The following is a 17,418-nucleotide window of genomic DNA, read 5'->3' as shown; positions in this document are numbered from 1 at the left end:
AGGAGGTGAGGGTGAGTGAAGGCAAGATTCTGTGTAGGAGCAGCAGCTGTGGGAGCTACCTTGGGGCGAAAACTTTTGCAGGTCTCTCGCTGTTCTCATCGCAACCATGTGAAGTAGGTGTTATACCTACATCACAGATGGGCAAACTGAGGCTGAAGGGGATAAGTAAATTCCTACTGGTCACATAGCCACAGTGATGAAACCAGTTTGAAACCCAGATCTGTTTGAACCAAACCACCTCTCAGACTGGACTGCAACCTGCAGTGTGCCTGGCTCAGCTGGGGGAGCCCTGGGGCAACGGTCCTCAACGGGCCCTGAGGCTTAGACGCCTGGGAGCCATTGGCTGTTTATCTAAGGAGATCTGCAATAAGTGAGGAGGCAGGCTGAATTGGGAGAAAAGAGTATAAAGAACACGTGTGTGTGTGTGTGTGTCAGGCGCGTGTGTGGTATGTGTGCTGTGGGATGTGTGTGCATGTTGTGTGTGTATGCTACGTGGAGGGTGCGTGTGTGCGGTTTGTGTTACGTGTGGGGGCTGTGCAGGGGAGGTGTGCCATGCTGTATGTGGTGTGTGGTGTGTGGGGCGGGGAGAAGGGCTGGCCGATGAGGATGAAAAGAGCTGTGTGTACAGGAAACGGTTTTAGATTCTAGAAGATGCAAATACATCACAGCTGGATACCAGTCATAACCCAGATACTTCATAGCTGAACAAACTGAGGAAGTCACTTATCCCCTGGCCTTGTTTGCTATAAAATGGCCTGTCAACCTCATAGAGCCACTGGGAGAAACTATTCAAGAAGAAATGCTATTAAAACCTTCAATGTATGTAAAGCTCTGTACCGCAGAGAGGTGAAAAGGAAAAGATTGAAGTGGTTCTTGATTTTAAGGAGTGTCCATTTCATTTTGGGGAGACTGACATATAAAACAATATTGTAAGGTAATTAGCCTCCAATTAAAATTTAAAAAAAAAACTAATTGATGCAAAATGGAAGATGTGTGTCAATGAAAACTGCCATCTCTCAAGCTCTTTACAGTGTGGCAAACTGAACAACATCCATCTCACAACCTTATAAGGCAGGTATATTTAGCAGCCCCGTTTTGCAGATGAGAAACTGATAGTTAAGAAGCTTTAATCTCTACTCCAGATGCACATGTTAAATGGCACAGCCGGAATTCCGCAGAGGCCTGTGTAACCTGAATCTTTACTCTCATCACTTCCCTGTACTGTTTCCTTACACAATTCAAAGATACAAAGTTCTGAGATGGGAACTTCTGCTCCCAACTTAGAAAAGGGAGAAGAAAGGGCAACAGAACAGAAAAGAAACCCCTTGTAAAACTGTGTCACTCGGGGCAATATGCAAGGTCCCACGATTGTCACTGTGTGTGTCTGACCACAAACTCAGAAAGAGAGGGAGTTGAGAGTGAAAGAGGGGGCACATGGGGGCCAGGGGTGTGAACAGGGAGCCCCACTCCTGCAGCAGAAGGGCTACACAGCACCACTGGAAAGCAGCCATGTATTAATGTCCAGCTGTAATAAAGTCAGCAAGGAAAATTTGGTTAAAGCCTTGCCTGGCTAGATCTCAGGCTGAAAATCACCAGCTTCCTTTTTTTCCTCCCTAATCCTTTATAATTTCCTCTAATGCTTTACTCAAGCTTAGGACCATGAGCCTTTGGGGAGCAAAGCGAGGCCCATCTGTTGAGTTAGGAATTTTCCAGACCAAAGTAAAGATCAATCTCACTTTTATTATAACTTAGCATTTACGTGACTCCAAATACTTCCTAACTGTATCAGCTGAAAATCACCTTGCATTATTGTGAATCACGTCCCAAAGGACAGGGGTCAGGAATACTCTTTAAAACAGATAATGACTGGGCTACTGCCAATGAAAAGAAGAAATAAAATGATAGGTAGGTTTCTTTATAGTTTGCTTGCTCTGGAAGCTATACCAAAATGATCACAACCATCTTTCCTGGAGAGGAAAAATATTTAGGAATGCCTTTTTTTTCCAAAGATTTTATTTATTTTATTATAAGACATATAGGTAAAAACTTGAATATTTTGAAAAAGATAGAAAATGGTAATAAAACGGGTGTTTTTCTTAATAAGAAACAGGTTCATAAATATGCTTTATCAAATGTTACAATGGTTGTTATTTTGCAAAATAATAATAAATAGAGCAGAGCTGCGGCATACAAGGGTCAACCCAAAATGCTGGAAGTATTTATGTTTTGTGTTTTACAAAAATTCAGAGCTTCGATTATATTTTAAAATCTGGCATTTTGCACTCTACGTTCTTAGTAATTTAGATGTTAAAAATATTTTTATGATGGCCCCATGATTTTAAAAACAATGCAACAGAAAATGTGGTTTGGCTAAATAGAATCTGATTAAAATAATTTTCCTCTAAATAAAAAAATATAAGACACAATAGTAAATACACAGTTTTTGAACCCATAAGTGGTACATGTATCAATTCCAAATTCTACAGATTTATGGATCATCAACTATGGGCATTGAACAAAAATAGTTTGCTAAGCTTTCGTTTCCAGCAAGTCCATCATCTCTCACAGCTTCACGGAGCAATGACAGTGATGACCATGATGAACCCAGTTATGCAGTTCTAGCTACAAAGACAGAAGTTCTCTTTCCTTTGCAAAACTCTTTTGACAGCTTTCCTATATTTGCCTATGACCGACTGATTGGCCTCAAATTCACATATCAGAACACCAGGCAAAATTTTAACTAGGAAAAGTTCTTATCCAGGCATTCTTCGGTAGGCTTCGATTCTCTATCAGCCAAAGGAGAGAAGAAACACATGTGAACCCCGACCACGCCCTCTAATGAGTCTTGGGTGTTCAAACAGCAAAGGTCAGGCTCTTCCTGTAAATGAATACTGACTCCTCACGAAGCTCTTTCATTTTCCATGCGTACATTGCCCAGCAGGCTAGCACATTAGTTCCCAGCTACAATAGGGGAAGCCACATCTAACGATACTTAAGAATCCAATCTAATATAGATTATGGGTCCCAGTGGCCTTCAGTGATGTCCTCTGCGGGACAGCGGGTGGCTCTGGGTGCCTAGAGCACCGAGAGGTCGTGGCAGGACTTGGACTTGAGCTTGAAGGCCATGTTCTTGTTGTTTTTGGCCACGATCTTGCCCCAGAAGCGCCTGGCTTTCCTGGGGATGCTCTCCCGCCGCTTCTGGTAGGCCAGCCGCCGCTCGTTCTTCTCCTTGCTGTCCCGCCGGAGGCGGACCTGCCGCACGATGCCTTCAAACAGCTCCTTGACGTTGTGCTGGACGGCTGCAGAGGTCTCGATGAACTTGCAGTCGAACACCACAGCACACGCTCTCCCTTCTGATGGGGAAAGCAAGAGGGCGAGAGGAGAGTCAGGGGAGCTGCAGATTTGACCCGACACGCACACAGCCAAGCAACGGTGCCCCAGGGGACTCGAAGTCAGCAATCCACATGATGGATACCGGAGGCCACGGGGACACGTGGCCTCCCTTAAACAGAAGCAAAGAGCCTCACAGGAAAATTCCTGGAAGCAGCAAAGACGGGCTTTAGATCGGGCCCATCAAATTCACCAGTGTCATAGTATTAATTATAATAGTCCCAGCCATTGTCTTAATTGACTCCCCTCGGGAGATGGGCTAAATACTTGACAAATATTTTTTTAATGTTCACAACAATCTTTAAAAGTACACTATCCCTTTCAGGTAGCTGATGAGACAGGAAGGGAGGGGCATTCACACAGCCTGTAAGTAGCAGCTGTGAATCCAGGTCTGCTTCACTCTCAAGTTCATGTTCTTTACTCTTTCTCCTGATTCAGTTCCTGAATTGAAAATTAAGAATCCTACTAGTTTATTTCCTCTCTTAAAAAAACTTTTTTTAAGTTTTGATGAGATATTTTGAAAAAATTTTGAAGATTTCACATATGTACAGTACAATTACAGCAACTCTACAAACAAGTTTTTCTGAAACAGTCTCAATTTCGAATGTTCTCCTGTGTTCAATGACCAGGTGTCCACGTTTTTGTTTGGGGGGAACTAACTACTATAGACAGCCATTTCCCAAGAGTAAGGCATTCCCAAGCTGGTTGGGTCTTTTCAGTCTTTTACAGGGTTCTTTACTCCTGGGTTGAGGCTGGCAATGCAGCATTTTATTTTATTTTTTACCATTGTACAAATCTGTATTAGGACAATAAAATTTTAAGGTCCCCAAAGGCACTTGGGTGCCAGCTCAACAAATAGAAAGTATCCTTGAATTATGACAAGGGTATGTGACACCAGCAGACTGATGCCTTGACTGGAATTCAGGAAACAAAGAGTGAGGGCTGGAAGGATGCTTCTAGCAACCAGAGGCAGCCAGAGTAGAATTCTCAATCTCGGTGAGACTCTTTCTCACAATGCCCCTTAATCAAAGTGCCCATCCTTCCTGTCTAAAGATGTTACTTTCACTTCCCAGAAGGCTTGAGATCTCCCTGGAGAATAGAAGGGACGAGGCCAAAAGGCTGGGGATGGCCAGTTTTCCCTGAGCCAAACCTCTTCCCTAAAGGAATCCCAGAGAAAGCCTTGGGGATGGAGAGACTGGAATCCCGCAGGTAGAGCAGATGATCTGCTGGGAACGTGGACCTCTTAGAGAGGATTCTCGAAACTCCACGTGGCATTCTAGTAAGTCCCCGGTTTCAGCTTCAGGAAAGAGCAACCGTCAGAAGCAAAAGGCAAGGGACTCAGAGACGTTTCTACAGTACTGGCACCGCTCCTCTTACCTGATACGGACACTTCCCGGCACCGCACCAGGTCACTTTTGTTGCCAACCAGGATTATCGGGATGTCCTCGGTCTGCCGGGCCCTGCGAAGCTGAATCCGCAGCTCAGACGCCTTCTCAAAGCTGGCTCGGTCCGTGATGGAGTAGACGATCAGGTAGGCATCCCCGACCTGCATGCAGTGGTCCTGTAGCCACTCACTCTCCCCCTGATAAAGGACAAGGTCTTCCATGAGCTCAGAGCTGCCTGGTTGAATGAGGTGTCCGTTTGAAAGAGGGAACGTGTGTATCCCAGAGTCCCTCTGCTGATTCGGGAGAGGAAGAAAATTCATTCCAACTTCCCCCAGAGGCATCTGTCTTCCATGATGTCTGTGACTGTAAAGACTGCTAGCTCAGACGGGACGGACGCCAAAAACTTTGACTTTCTGATTCCTCCTACAGCTTGAGTTGATAAATTATACAATGGGTCTGCCAAACAATATTTCCAATTTTATTTCAACCACCTAAAAGGAGCCTTTCCTGGCTTCCATAAAATTCTTTTTGCCTCTCCTGCTGCTACTGCTACTGCTGCTAAGTCGCTTCAGTCGTGTCCGACTCTGTGCGACCCCATAGACGGCAGCCCACCAGGCTCCCCCGTCCCTGGCATTCTCCAGGCAAGAACACTGGAGTGGGTTGCCATTTCTTCTCCAATGCATGAAAGAGAAAAGTGAAAGTGAAGTCGCGCAGTCCTGTATGACTCTTCGCGACCCCATGGACCCCTACCAGGCTCCTCCGTCCATGGGATTTTCCAGGCAAGAGTACTGGAGTGGGGTGCCATTGCCTTCTCCGTTGCCTTTCCTAAGTGATGAAATTAAGAATCCTTTCATTAGCATAGGAGGAGTCTCAATAAACAGAAGGTCGGTCTAGCATACAAGCTCAGAAACCCCAAACCTTTCACCAAAAAAAGCAAAATGTGAAAACTATTGAGAATGTCAACTTCATATAATATGGTTTTATGCAGTTTAAAATTATCACCCATACTTACTGGGACTTTCCCTAAAACAAATACACTTTGTATTTCTGAATAGACCTAAGGGCAGATCACTGCCACTTGCTTGTTATTCAGAGCTCATTTATGAACAACATGTTCCTTACAACAGTTTCGGTCTTCAGAAGTAAATGCTTTTTAATCAAGAAAATGAGTCCACCTTATCTGGAACATCAAGAAGGACAATGTCACCCTTGCACCAAACAGCCTGTTGGAAGGCAGGCCCCAGAGGAGTTTACAGTCACGGGCCCTGCATACCTTGTTCTCCCACATGTCCAGGAGGATAATTGTTGCAATTTCCCCATCAACCATCAGTGTTCGTTCATATGTATCTTCTGGAAAAGAAAGAACAGTGATGTTGGAGTCAAACAGATAGGCAACACTTTTCTCTAAGAGGGTGATGCAGCAAATTATGCCAGAAAATAAACTTACTAACTATGCAATTAATTATGCAAGTAGACAGAGTAAACTGTGTAAATATTCACAAAGATAAACTCTTTTTTAACCACCTTCAACAACATTCCGCACATATTCCTCCAGTATTTACTAAGCAGATCTCCTGCTTCTTCCGAATATGTGTCACTAAACACTTGAAAGGCATCCATTCATTTTCATCATTCCTATACATTTTATACAGGAAAACCCTTTAGGAGAATAAACTCACTTGAGTACTTTTGACTCCGATTCCATGGATGCTGCCTGAGAAACACTGACTGCCCAGTAGAACTGCAAACGTAGCTCACAGCCCTCACAGGGCTGATGACTGAACATTCACTGGCAATTTCAGGAGCTTTCAGCTCACAGAGCTCTTTTGAAATATGCAAGAAAAAAATCTTGAGACTAACCTTGTTTTGATGACATTTTCTGCATTTAAAAAATATAGGTCCCTGGAATAAACGGGATCGCTTTTCCATCTTAAGTAGAACAGAGGCACAGCCTCCAGCTCTACTTAGTAATGGAAACTTCCCTCCTGGCACTTGAGCCCAGATTGAGTGTAGGTGAAGGGTGAATGCAGTCCAAAGGGCAGAGCAGCTCCAGGCCAGAAAAATCAGTGTGTGTGTAGGGGGGAGGGGAGTAACTGAGTTCAGTGGGATTTTTGCAAGAGAAATTCCCATCAGTTCCACGCAACTAAGCCCATACTCCCTCTATTTGTACAATGCGGTTTCCTGTTTTGAATTTTAACATTAGAAAATTATTATCTTCGTAATGATTTTTTGTCTTTTTGTTTTTTGGTCATTTTTCGTTGGCTGTTCTTTTTGCTAGGAACTAGGACAATCAGAAGAAGAGAGCACCAGAGGATGAGATGGCATCACCAATGCAATGGACATGAACTTGGGCAAACTTCGGGAGATGGCGAGGGACAGGCAGGTCTGGCTACAGTCCATGGGGTCGCAAAGAGTCGGACACAGCTGGGTGACTGAATGACAACAGTTCTCTCCAATATTCGAAGGCTTGTTCCCTCACCTCCTTCTGAGTGATGTGTTTCCTGACCACCTTCTTAAAATTCCGTCATCCTCCTCCCAATATTCCTTACTCCCTTCCCTGTTTTTTCTTCACTGTGCTGATTGCTATCTAACAAGAATGCATTTAATGTACTCATTTTATTATTTTCGGTCCCTCTCACCTTCCAGAATGTTAACGCAGATTTACCTCTGTGCTGTTCACTGCCCTCTCCCCCAGCACCCAGGACATTTCCTGGGTAGATGGCGGGTGCTTAGTAAATACTTATCAAATGAATGAATGGATGATAAATATAGCACTGCAGCTGTGAGCACAAGCAAACCTGAACTCAAATCTGGGTGCCCGCCCTTATTAACTATTTGGCTCTGAACTGCTTTCTTAATTTCTCTGGGCCTCAGTCTCTTCATCTGTGAAATGGAACTGATTATAGTATCCATACCTTAGGGCTATCTGACAATTACATTTATCAAGCCTGGGCACACAGGAGACATGCAGTAAATGTTAGCTGTTATCATCACTTCTTCAGATCATGAAAGTTGGTTCTTGGCATACTTGCTGTTTCCTATTATAGGTAATCCTAGCTGAAGAGCCCTGCATTGTAGGAACCAGGATATTTCCTGCTTTATAACAGTGAGGTACTTAGAAGAAGCAGTGCTCCTGGTTTACATAACTGAAAAAGACACATTATCCCAATGTTCATGTGCAAATTGTAAAAGTACTATTTACAACAGTCAGGACATGAAAGCAGCCTAGATGTCCATCAACAGAAGAATGGATAAAGATGTGGTGCATATATACAATGGAATATTACTCAGCCATAAAAAGGAATGGAATTGGGTCATTTGTAGTGATGTGGATGAACCTAGAGTCTGTTGCACAGAATAAAGTAAGTCAGAGGGAGAAAAACAAACACTGTACATCAATACATATATATGGAATCTAGAAAAATGGTACTGACGAACCTATTTACAGGGCAGGAATAGAGACGCAGACGTAGAGAACGGACTTGCAGACGCAGTGGGGAAGAAGGGCATGGGGCAAATCGAGAGAGTAGCATTGACGTGTATATAGCTAGTGGGAAGCCACTGAATACAGTGCAGGGAACCAGCCCAGCGCTCTGCGACGATCCACGGGGGCGGAATGCAGGGGGCAGAGGCTCAAGAGGGAACCCGCTGTGTACAGCGCAGGGAACCAGCCCAGTGCTCTGCGACGATCCACGGGGGCGGAATGCAGGGTGCAGAGGCTCAAGAGCAAGTAGATACAGGTGTGCTTGTAGCCGACTCACACTCTTATACAGCAGAAACTTACAACACTGTAAAGCAACTACGCTCCAATGTAAAACAGAAAAGCCATGCTCCTGGTCTAATGTTTCTTCATCTAGGGACTAGAATCAGGAGAGAGAAAGGAAGGACACGTGGACAGAGGAGAATAAAAATGAACCAGGAACAACTTTGAATTTCTCAGTGTCCCCACCTTTTCTGGAGTCACTCTTCTAAACGATGGTAACTGTTTCCCACTGGGGATTTTTAAGTCTATTTATTCCCACCGGTTTGCTACCCTCAGGATGCATCAGGAATGGATCAGAATGAATAGCATAACTTGGCTTAGTGGAGAGTAGAGACTCATGACTTCAACAGGCAAATGTATACAACCAAGTGCAAACCATCAGAGTTTGGGCAGCACAGATCGGGCTGGGGGTAGTGGTGGGGGCGTGGCTGCCTGCCCGTGACCACCTCAGAGTTTTTATCTTTTCTCTGAAAGCCTTCCTTGCACTCAGAAAACTCAAAAAAAAAACACCCCACTTTCTCTGCTCATCACTCACTACCCAAAAGTAGGCAGGCACAAGAGATCTGCTTGAATCTCCAGTAGTTCAGACAGAAGCATACTGTATTCCAGTAGCTAAGGGAAAAAGCAAACTCAAACTTTCTCTCGGTTTAAGAATTATCAGAAGAAGTCTAGAGGAATAAGTGGACTGAAGAGTCCAGTTGCAAATTAAGGACAAACTGCTTTGCTGTCCCGGAAGGTTCCTGACAGGATCGTTTTGACTTACCCCTGCCTGAAAGTCACTGTGTTGGAAACCCAGGAGCCTAAAACAATACATCTCGGCCCTGCTGTGGCCATGTGCCCTGCACCTGGGTTTATGTAGCGCCTCTGGCTACGTGCCCCAAGGATTCCTCAAACACACAGAGCGTCCGCGTGACAGCCTTCTGCTACCAGGAGAGAACCTGCTTGTAACCAAAGCTTGCGTTTCTCTTCCTCTCTTAGGCACTTACCTTTCAGCCTTTTTAAGTGCTAATCAGGTAAGAAGAGCTGACATAAAAGAATATGAAATTCTAGACGAGTCCTTTGAAATATGCGCTGGGTGAAGCTGTGTGGAGAAAGGGTTGAGGCCTCTTGCTTAGAAGGCTTCTCAGATCCCTGGTCTGGAGAAGGCCTCCTTTTTCTGGTGCTCCCCCATGAAGGCTGGGATGCGGGGGGTGGACTCACCCCCTGTAGAACAGGAGAGACCCTCCTGAGGGGTGGGGGAGAGTTTCTAACTGGGCAACTGTGGTCAGTCTCCATTTTCCCTGAACTGCTGCCTCTTGATTTGTCTGTACTGCATTTGACCCCCCACCCTCTTTGCTCGGAGGACCACCCTGCTCAAGACTGGCTCCAGGGCTGTGTGTGAGCCTGAACAGGAGTTCTCTCACCTGCCGGAACCTGTCCTGGCAGCCTCTGGAAAGTTCTGAGGCTCCAGCATCCCTCTCCCCCCAGAACTCTCAACTGCTTTCAGCTTTCAGAGTCCAGAGGGTCCCACTTGGAAAGGAACAAGCAGCACTGAGGAGCACTGGCCTCCCCTCTAGTGGCTCCCGTCTCCTCTGCCTGCCTCACAGGGCCCCAGGCAAGAGGCACCAGAGTGGACGAAGGGCTTCAAGCAGTGAAAGGGCTGGCGCGGAAGAGAAGCCCACGGGAAGGAAACAGCAGACGCAGAATCAGCCCCAGCTAATGTTCACTTGGTACTCACTCTGTGCCCGGCACTGTGCTATCTCCCCTTATCCTCTTAATAACCTTTGATGTCAGTAGTGTCCCTATTTTACTAATGAGGAAGCATGAGAAGGGTAAGTATCTTGTCCAGGAGCACCCAGCATCAAAGTGAAAAGAAAGTGAAAGTGAAAGTGGCTCAGTCGTGTCTGACTCTTTGTGACCCCATGGACTGCACAGTCCATGGAATTCTCCAGGCCAGAATACTGGAGTGGGTAGCCATTCCCTTCCCCAGGGGCTCTTCCCAACCCAGGGATCAAACCCAGGTCTCCCCCATTGCAGGCGGATTCTTCACCAACTGAGCCACAACGGAAGCCCAAGAACACTGGAGTGGGTAGCCTATCCCTTCTCCAGGGGATCTTGCCCACCCAGGAATCAAACCAGGATCTCCTGCATTGCAGGCGGATTCTTTACCAACTGAGCTATGAGGGAAGCCCAGCATCAAAACTGGGGTCCAAACCCACATACGAGGTTTCAAGTCCAGTGGTCTCTGCTGTACATCTGTGCATACGTGCAATGTCTTTCCACCTCCCTCAGGGCTTCTAAATCCTAGTGGTCCTTAGGGTCCAGCTCAGAGACCAACACTTGCATGAAACTTTTCCTGATTTCACAGCCAGAAGTGGTATTTATTTTCTCCTCTGAATTCCCCCAGTACTGCCCTTGTACCTCTTTGAAGATACTAACTGCGTCCTATCTTGATTTATAAGTGGGTGTATATCTGCTCTCGACTGCAAATACTGTCAGTATCCTTAAGGAAGAAACCCCACGACTCTTAGTATGTCCTCACTGAGTCGCATCAAGCTTCATGGTATACGTTCAGTAACTGATGAATGGACGGATGAGTGAATGAATGAATGGCATTAAATATGCACAGAGAGTCATAAGATTAGTGCAATATAATCTTAACAACATTCATCTTTATTTGGAGAAATAATGATGAGAGTATCGTGTACTTTTTATCTTATGATTAATGCTGAAAAAAAGAACAATGCAGTGAAGTGCCATGGAAAACCCTCTCCTCGGGAAAGATAAAGCCAACCACCGATTCCAACAGCCCCCCACAGGTAAGAGCTGTAATCCTAGACAGTATGAGTTACTCAAATAGGTCAGATTAGGTAGGATGAGTCACCCAAGAAGCTTCCTGTTGTCAAAGGTTCTCTGTCTGAGGAGATCATGAAAGGATTCCCCCTACCAATAGTCCCCTCTCCCCATTAAACAAAGAAGCCTCCCAAATACAGAAGCCTGCCTTCCCAAGGTTCAGGGATGGGTCAGTCTTCTTCATACCCTATACTCACAGGAATACCACCCTCTGGATAGGTACCACGGTGCTCTAATGGACAAACATTTTTGAGAGTCTGCTATCTACTAATTATTTCAATCCCTCCCTCTTAAAGAAATGAACAAAAATTCTTTTTTGGTCTCTTTTTCATATCAATCCCCAAAGTACTTTACCGTGACTTCTTTATTAATTTTTATGCTGCTCTAAATACAGCCCCCAGCCTTCAAATCCTTCCTAAGAGGGTATTATGGTGTACCTCATCCATCACTGAGTACCCCAGAGCATGGCATGGAGCCAGGCATGTGGGAGGTACCCTGCCCAAAGTGCTATAGTATGTAACAGCATTCGGATGCTAAATCCAGGGGCGGCCGAGTACAGTGAAAGAACACAGGAATTTAGATTCAATCACAACTAGTTTTGAATCCTGGGCAAACCAGGGACTAGCTTTTTCACCCTGGGAAAGTCACTTGACTTCACAAGCTTCCACTTCTTCACCTGTAAAATAGGGACTTTAGAACCAAATGGGCTTAATTTTTATAAGTACTATTAAAATACCTGTGGGAAGTACTTAGCACTATGTGCCTGACACATAGCAGGTTCCCTATCAATGGTGGAAGGTGAACACCACCAAACTAATTTCGAAAATCCCGGGTTCTAATCCAAGATGCTCCAGAGGGTGATTCCAGGTAAGTCCCTAAGACTCAGTGTACAGACATGATGTGAGGACCAAAATAAAGTCACAAATATAAGGCACCCAATGAAGCATCTGTCCCACTGCAAATGCACATTCTAGATGAGAGCCTCCTGCCTGTCTCCTATAGGGACACGCACCCGTGGGTCTTTACTAAAAAAAGAGATACTGAGCCTCTTTCTCCCTTGAACTAGGGTTTAGCTGTCATCCCTGAGACGTCAGGAGTGAGGAGAAAAATCAATGTTCTATCAATGAGTCATCATTTAAAGCCAGTTCTAGAGCTGCCTCATGAAGCAGTGAACTCCCAGACAAAGGAAGAATAGATGTTTAGTAGAAACGGGCTGACAGCAGTAAGGAAGGAGTAGGATTTCTGTGCATCAAGCAGAGGGCAGAACCGTGTCATCACTAAGGCATCTTCCTACTCCTGAAATCTGTGATTCAGCGGTAAGTTGCAACTGAGCGTTCAGACAGACCATGCCACTGGGACAAGCACGCTTCCTTCATTTCCACAAATGCAAACAGGGACATACAGTGACCCTGGCATCGTCTAAGACCCTGTGGTTGAAAGACAATGAATTTAAACCATCGACTACAGGAGCCTCATCTTACTTCCCAGAATACAGTGCTATGCTTTACTTGAGGAATATGTGATTTTTTTGAGACTGTATCACCTCAGATCAGTTTTGGAAACCAAGGCCTAAATAATAAATACCTTAAATGAGATTATCCATGGAAAATTGAAAAGCCATAAGTATACTTACAAATGTTAAGTATCACTGTTATCCTTCAATATCTTTTTTAAATATTGTGCTATTGAAAATAGAGATTTTAAACAATTTTATACCCTCTAAAGCCTCTAATGGCAACCCACTCCAGTGTTCTTGCCTGGAGAATCCCAGGGATGGGGGAGCCTGGTGGGCTGCCGTCTATGGGGTTGCACAGAGTCAGACACGACTGAAGCGACTTAGCAGCAGCAAAGCCTCTAATACTGCAATAAACAAACTAATGAATTCATCCTAACAGTTTTCTAATTGGCTTGGTTTTAAGTATCACCATGGAAAAAGGCTGTGTCTACACTGAGTGCTTGAAAGGTCCAGGTCAGACCTGGCAAAAGCCAGAGGTGGGATCCTGACCCTCCAGCTCCACCCTCTGAAAACCGTCTCCCTGGTCCCTTTAGAGCTGGAATGTAAGAAATTCCCTCTCTGGCCCAGCTTCTATCTACAAGCATTTTCACTTTCTTGTCCCAGAGGCCTATGCCAGCGCTTCTGTGGGGACTCGGCTCCCCAGGCAGAGCCAAGAAGGCATAATTGCAGTTCCCAACTCTGCAGACAAATGACCCACCCACTTGCTCTTCCTCCTGAACCGCTGCTGACCCCGTAAAGCCCCCCGGAGCCGGGCCACCTACCTCCAAGCACTTCGCAGTCGCTGTCCATGCTGTCATGGACCCCCGCAAAGATGTTGGCCAGAGTGGACTTGCCCACCCCCTGCTCCCCGATGAGAACCACCCGATAGTAGGTGTTTCCGGACTCAGAGGAGATGACTGAATCCGTAGAGTCGGAGGACCAGCTCCGGCGGCAGGGGTCCTCGGGGGCGGCAGGGGGACGGCTGCGCTGGCTGTACTGCTGGGGCTCCTTCTGGACCATGAGATGCCTGCCGTCGGCGGGGATGCTCCAGCGCTGCTGCTGCGGCTGCACGCCCGCCGTGCCCTGGCGCATGGTGACATGGTTCAGAGTCATCGTCAGGTCCTGGAAGGCAAAGCAGCCAAGATGGTAGCATCACGAAGCATGAGTTCAGGGAGCTCGAACACAGTCATCGGTGATGTTTTAGTACATGAGGTTACCAAGTAACCCTCACACAAGGAGCACCAGTGAAGCAGTCCCCAAATCCAGCAGGCTTTCAACTGAACACACACACACACACACACACACACAGCAGCTCCTCGGGCAGACTGTTATTTGCAAAGAGGAAAAGGTACCGTTAGTATCGTCCACTGCCCTGGGGCTTCCTCCATCCTCAAGGAAGCCTGGGGATTCCCCACTCAGAGCCCGCACAGAGGCAGCCAGAAGGCACCAAGAGCCTCCAGAGAAGGCTTGAAAAGCAACAAGTTAATGCAGCTGGGGACCAGCTGGCCAGGTTACCGCTCTTGTCTAAACATGGCACTTAAGTAGCACCAGCACCCAGCAGGCTTTTATGCCTCAGTGGGGAACACGTGACAATGACATCATTCCCCCCGGCTGGACTGGACCAGGGCTGATTGGAACTTCCATGTTTAGTAAAGTTGCCCTGATGCTCCCCAGCTGCCTGAATATGCTCTTATTCGAGAGGGAGAAGAATTTCTGCTTGAGGTGTATGCCTCACTTCTGCCTGCCTGCCCAAGGATATCACATTTAGCCTTGTCCTTCTGGCAGGGAGAGGACCTGCTCAGGTTCAGAGCTGTCAAACTTGCAGAGACAGTGCTTCACTCTTATTAAACTCTGTCCACTCCAAGAGTTCCTCTCCTTCAACTCGGATTTCCACCTTCCTGAAGCCAATCAGGTCCAAGACTCCCTCGAGAAAGACACTCAACAACTTGGCTACAACTTGGCCTTTCTCAAGACTCTCTCCCCTTGCCCGGAGGTCTGGACTCCCAGGCTCTCAGACAGAAAGCAGAAGCAATCTCATTTTCAGCAGCAAGATGCACTTGTGAGCGCGAGACCCTCCCCTTCCCGCACCCACTCCCCAAAACCCCAACAGGTCCATGACCCTAGCCGTGACCCTCATCTCGATGACCCTGATGACCGATCGGTTTGTAGGGTTTGTTTGTTTTTTTTTTTTTTAATCTTACAAGCAGCGCCTCCGGTAGGCCGACTCTTCAAACAACCAGAACCTGAAGTATCCCTGACGGCTGTCCTCCGATCACAGTCTGGAGGAGATGACCCTCCAACTGAACTGCACTAAAGCAACCCGCCACTGCCGAACGGCATCCTTCGCCCCTTAAACTCTGCAACACCCCTCCCTCCCGACCCCCTGATCAAAAGACCACCGCGCCGGATAGCAGGTCCCGAAGGCTCTTTTCCCCACTTGGAAAGTTCTCCGCGGGCTGGGGACGCCCACCCCTTCCCCCAGTCCTGCCCCCCGCACCTCTCCGGAGGCCCCCGCTCCCAGCCGCGGGCCGCGCGCCTTACCCGGGGGGCGGCCGAGGGCTGGCGCGCGCCGCGATGCGGGCGGCCGATCGCGGGGTGACTGCGCCGGGTGCGCCCGCGCCCGCGCCCCGCGGTTTATACGCGCGCGGCCCGGGCTCTGCCGTGACGTCAGCGCCCCCGCCCGGAGTTTGGGGGGCGGGCGGCTCTGCAGCAAGCCCCGAGGGGCAGCCCCATCGCCAAATCGGTGACTCGCCGTCATGTGACCCCCGCCTCTCTCCCCTTTTAAAAAAAAATAACGACAGTTGAATCCCGGGATCCTTTATTCTGGTTTGTTCTTTTGACCAGGCGGACGCTGGAAGGGGGCAGATAATACACGAAGTGCCCCTTAATCGCACTTTCCAGCAAAACAGTTTGCGAGCTGTCCGGATGAAGGATGGAGGAAGAGGCAGGTTGGGATTGGAAACCCAGTTTCGCCAAAAGACACACACACACACACACACACACAAAAAACACAGGGGGTTACAGCCACATTGAAGTGTTCAGGGCTTGTGTCAGCCGCATCTTTTGCAAGGGAAACCCCAGTTTCGCCAAAACCAAAAACCAGGGATCGGCGAGGCTCCCGTGGAGATTTAGGCTGGGGCTACAGCCCCATGGAAGTGTTCGGGGCTTGCGTTAGACGCATCTTCTGCAAGGAAAACGGCCTCTGCCTGCTCCTGTCGCCTTCCCGGTGAAAGAGGGAAGGAGAGGAGACCCACACTGCTTCGTCTCTCTTCTTTGACCGGGACCCAGAGAGAAGGGGCCAGAGGAAGGTGGGGCAAGGGGGCAAGACCTTGAAAAGGTCTTGAAAAAACAGCTTAAGTAGGAATCCAAGCAGACTGTGCTCAATGTGGCTAGCCCTCCTGCCCTGGACCAGGACATTGAGGCTCCTGGATCAGGGAATGTAATCAGCATCCCGACTAGCAGCATCTCCTGTACCAGGCTCCCTAGCATGGCCGGTCCTGGCTGTGGAGCCAGGGCCTCTGGCCATGCGAGGAGCCTTAGCCTGGGTTCCAGTCCCGAGAATGATGCCTGTGAATAAAGGGCACAAGATAACAGAAACAGCCACTTCTTCTATCATTTACTGAGTACCTCTGAGTCCCTATATTTAGTAGGTACTGTTAGACCTCTGCAGTATCTCAAACTTTACTACAATTCTGCAAGGTGAAGATACTGCTGCTCCCATTATATGGAGGAGGAAAATGATCCCCAAAGTCAGAGAGCTTGCCCAAGGTCACGCAGCTCATGTATGTGGCAGCATCAGAACTCGAAGCTCCACTTGCATGGCTCTTTGCACTGTGCCCCCAGCTGGAGGGATTCAGTGACCTCTTTTGCGGGCCACGGGCATTTCCCAGACACTGTGTTTGGAGGTGACACTGGCCTTTCCAACACATCCATCCACTTTTCCAGCCAGCTGCATCTCTGGATGGGCTGGTGGCTCTGGAAAACAGCCAGAGGCACCAGCATCTATTCAAGTGGCTGGACCCTGCTGTGAACAGAGTCTGTTCTCTGTTACCCTGCAGCACTTACGTGCTCTGGGGATTATCCAAGTGACCAGCTGCTGAGACATGCCAGGCCCCATGCTGGCAAAGATGGAATGGCAACCCAGAGCTCTCTTGGTCCCAGGTGCCCTGGGCCCAACCTCCTCATTTTATGTGAGGAAGCTGATACCCAAAGGGATGACTACCACTCAGGTAGTAACTGGCAGAGCTGCAACCAGAGCCTAAGGGTCATAATTTCCTGGATGGGTCCCTTCATTTCCATCGAGTTTTCCTTCTGGGCTTAGCCGGGAAGAGGATGGCTACAGACGTGGTGAAAAGAGAAGAGTAGGGGGTGAGGGAAGGACAGAGAGAGAGAGGGGAAGGGGAGGGGACCATCCAAAAGTTTTCCACTGACTCCATACATGTAATCTGTGAATTATCTGTATTTCAGAATTATCTGTGCTTTTTCATGCTGAGCTGACTCTGTCAACTGATCTTAACAAAAAGACTGAAAGTGAAAGTCACTCAGTCCTGTCT

The 17,418-nt window shown here is 47.5% G+C and overlaps 1 protein-coding gene across 4 annotated transcripts; it reads right to left on the bottom strand.

The window, feature by feature from the left end:
• Nucleotides 1–1,720: 1,720 nt before the first annotated feature.
• On the bottom strand, nucleotides 1,721–15,513 carry GEM (GTP binding protein overexpressed in skeletal muscle). Of its 4 annotated transcripts, none has more exons than XM_061439358.1 (5): nucleotides 15,407–15,513; nucleotides 13,648–13,987; nucleotides 6,049–6,125; nucleotides 4,768–4,972; nucleotides 1,721–3,353 (listed from the first exon to the last, which is right to left on the bottom strand). In XM_061439358.1, exons 2-5 carry the CDS (start codon nucleotides 13,976–13,978, stop codon nucleotides 3,076–3,078), a joined length of 891 nt encoding a protein of 296 aa, XP_061295342.1. In that variant the 5' UTR covers nucleotides 13,979–13,987; nucleotides 15,407–15,513; the 3' UTR covers nucleotides 1,721–3,075. The 4 variants fall into 4 exon arrangements, with proteins under 4 accessions (XP_061295342.1, XP_061295341.1, XP_061295343.1 ...); XM_061439357.1 differs by lacking the exon at nucleotides 15,407–15,513 and adding an exon at nucleotides 14,218–15,222; XM_061439359.1 differs by lacking the exon at nucleotides 6,049–6,125.
• Nucleotides 15,514–17,418: the final 1,905 nt, after the last annotated feature.

The sequence above is a fragment of the Bos javanicus genome, chromosome 14, assembly GCF_032452875.1.
Source record: "Bos javanicus breed banteng chromosome 14, ARS-OSU_banteng_1.0, whole genome shotgun sequence".
Classification (NCBI taxonomy): Eukaryota; Metazoa; Chordata; class Mammalia; order Artiodactyla; family Bovidae; genus Bos; species Bos javanicus.
The sequence above is the reverse complement of the archived record's forward strand: the minus strand, read 5'-3'. Positions and strand labels throughout refer to the sequence as shown.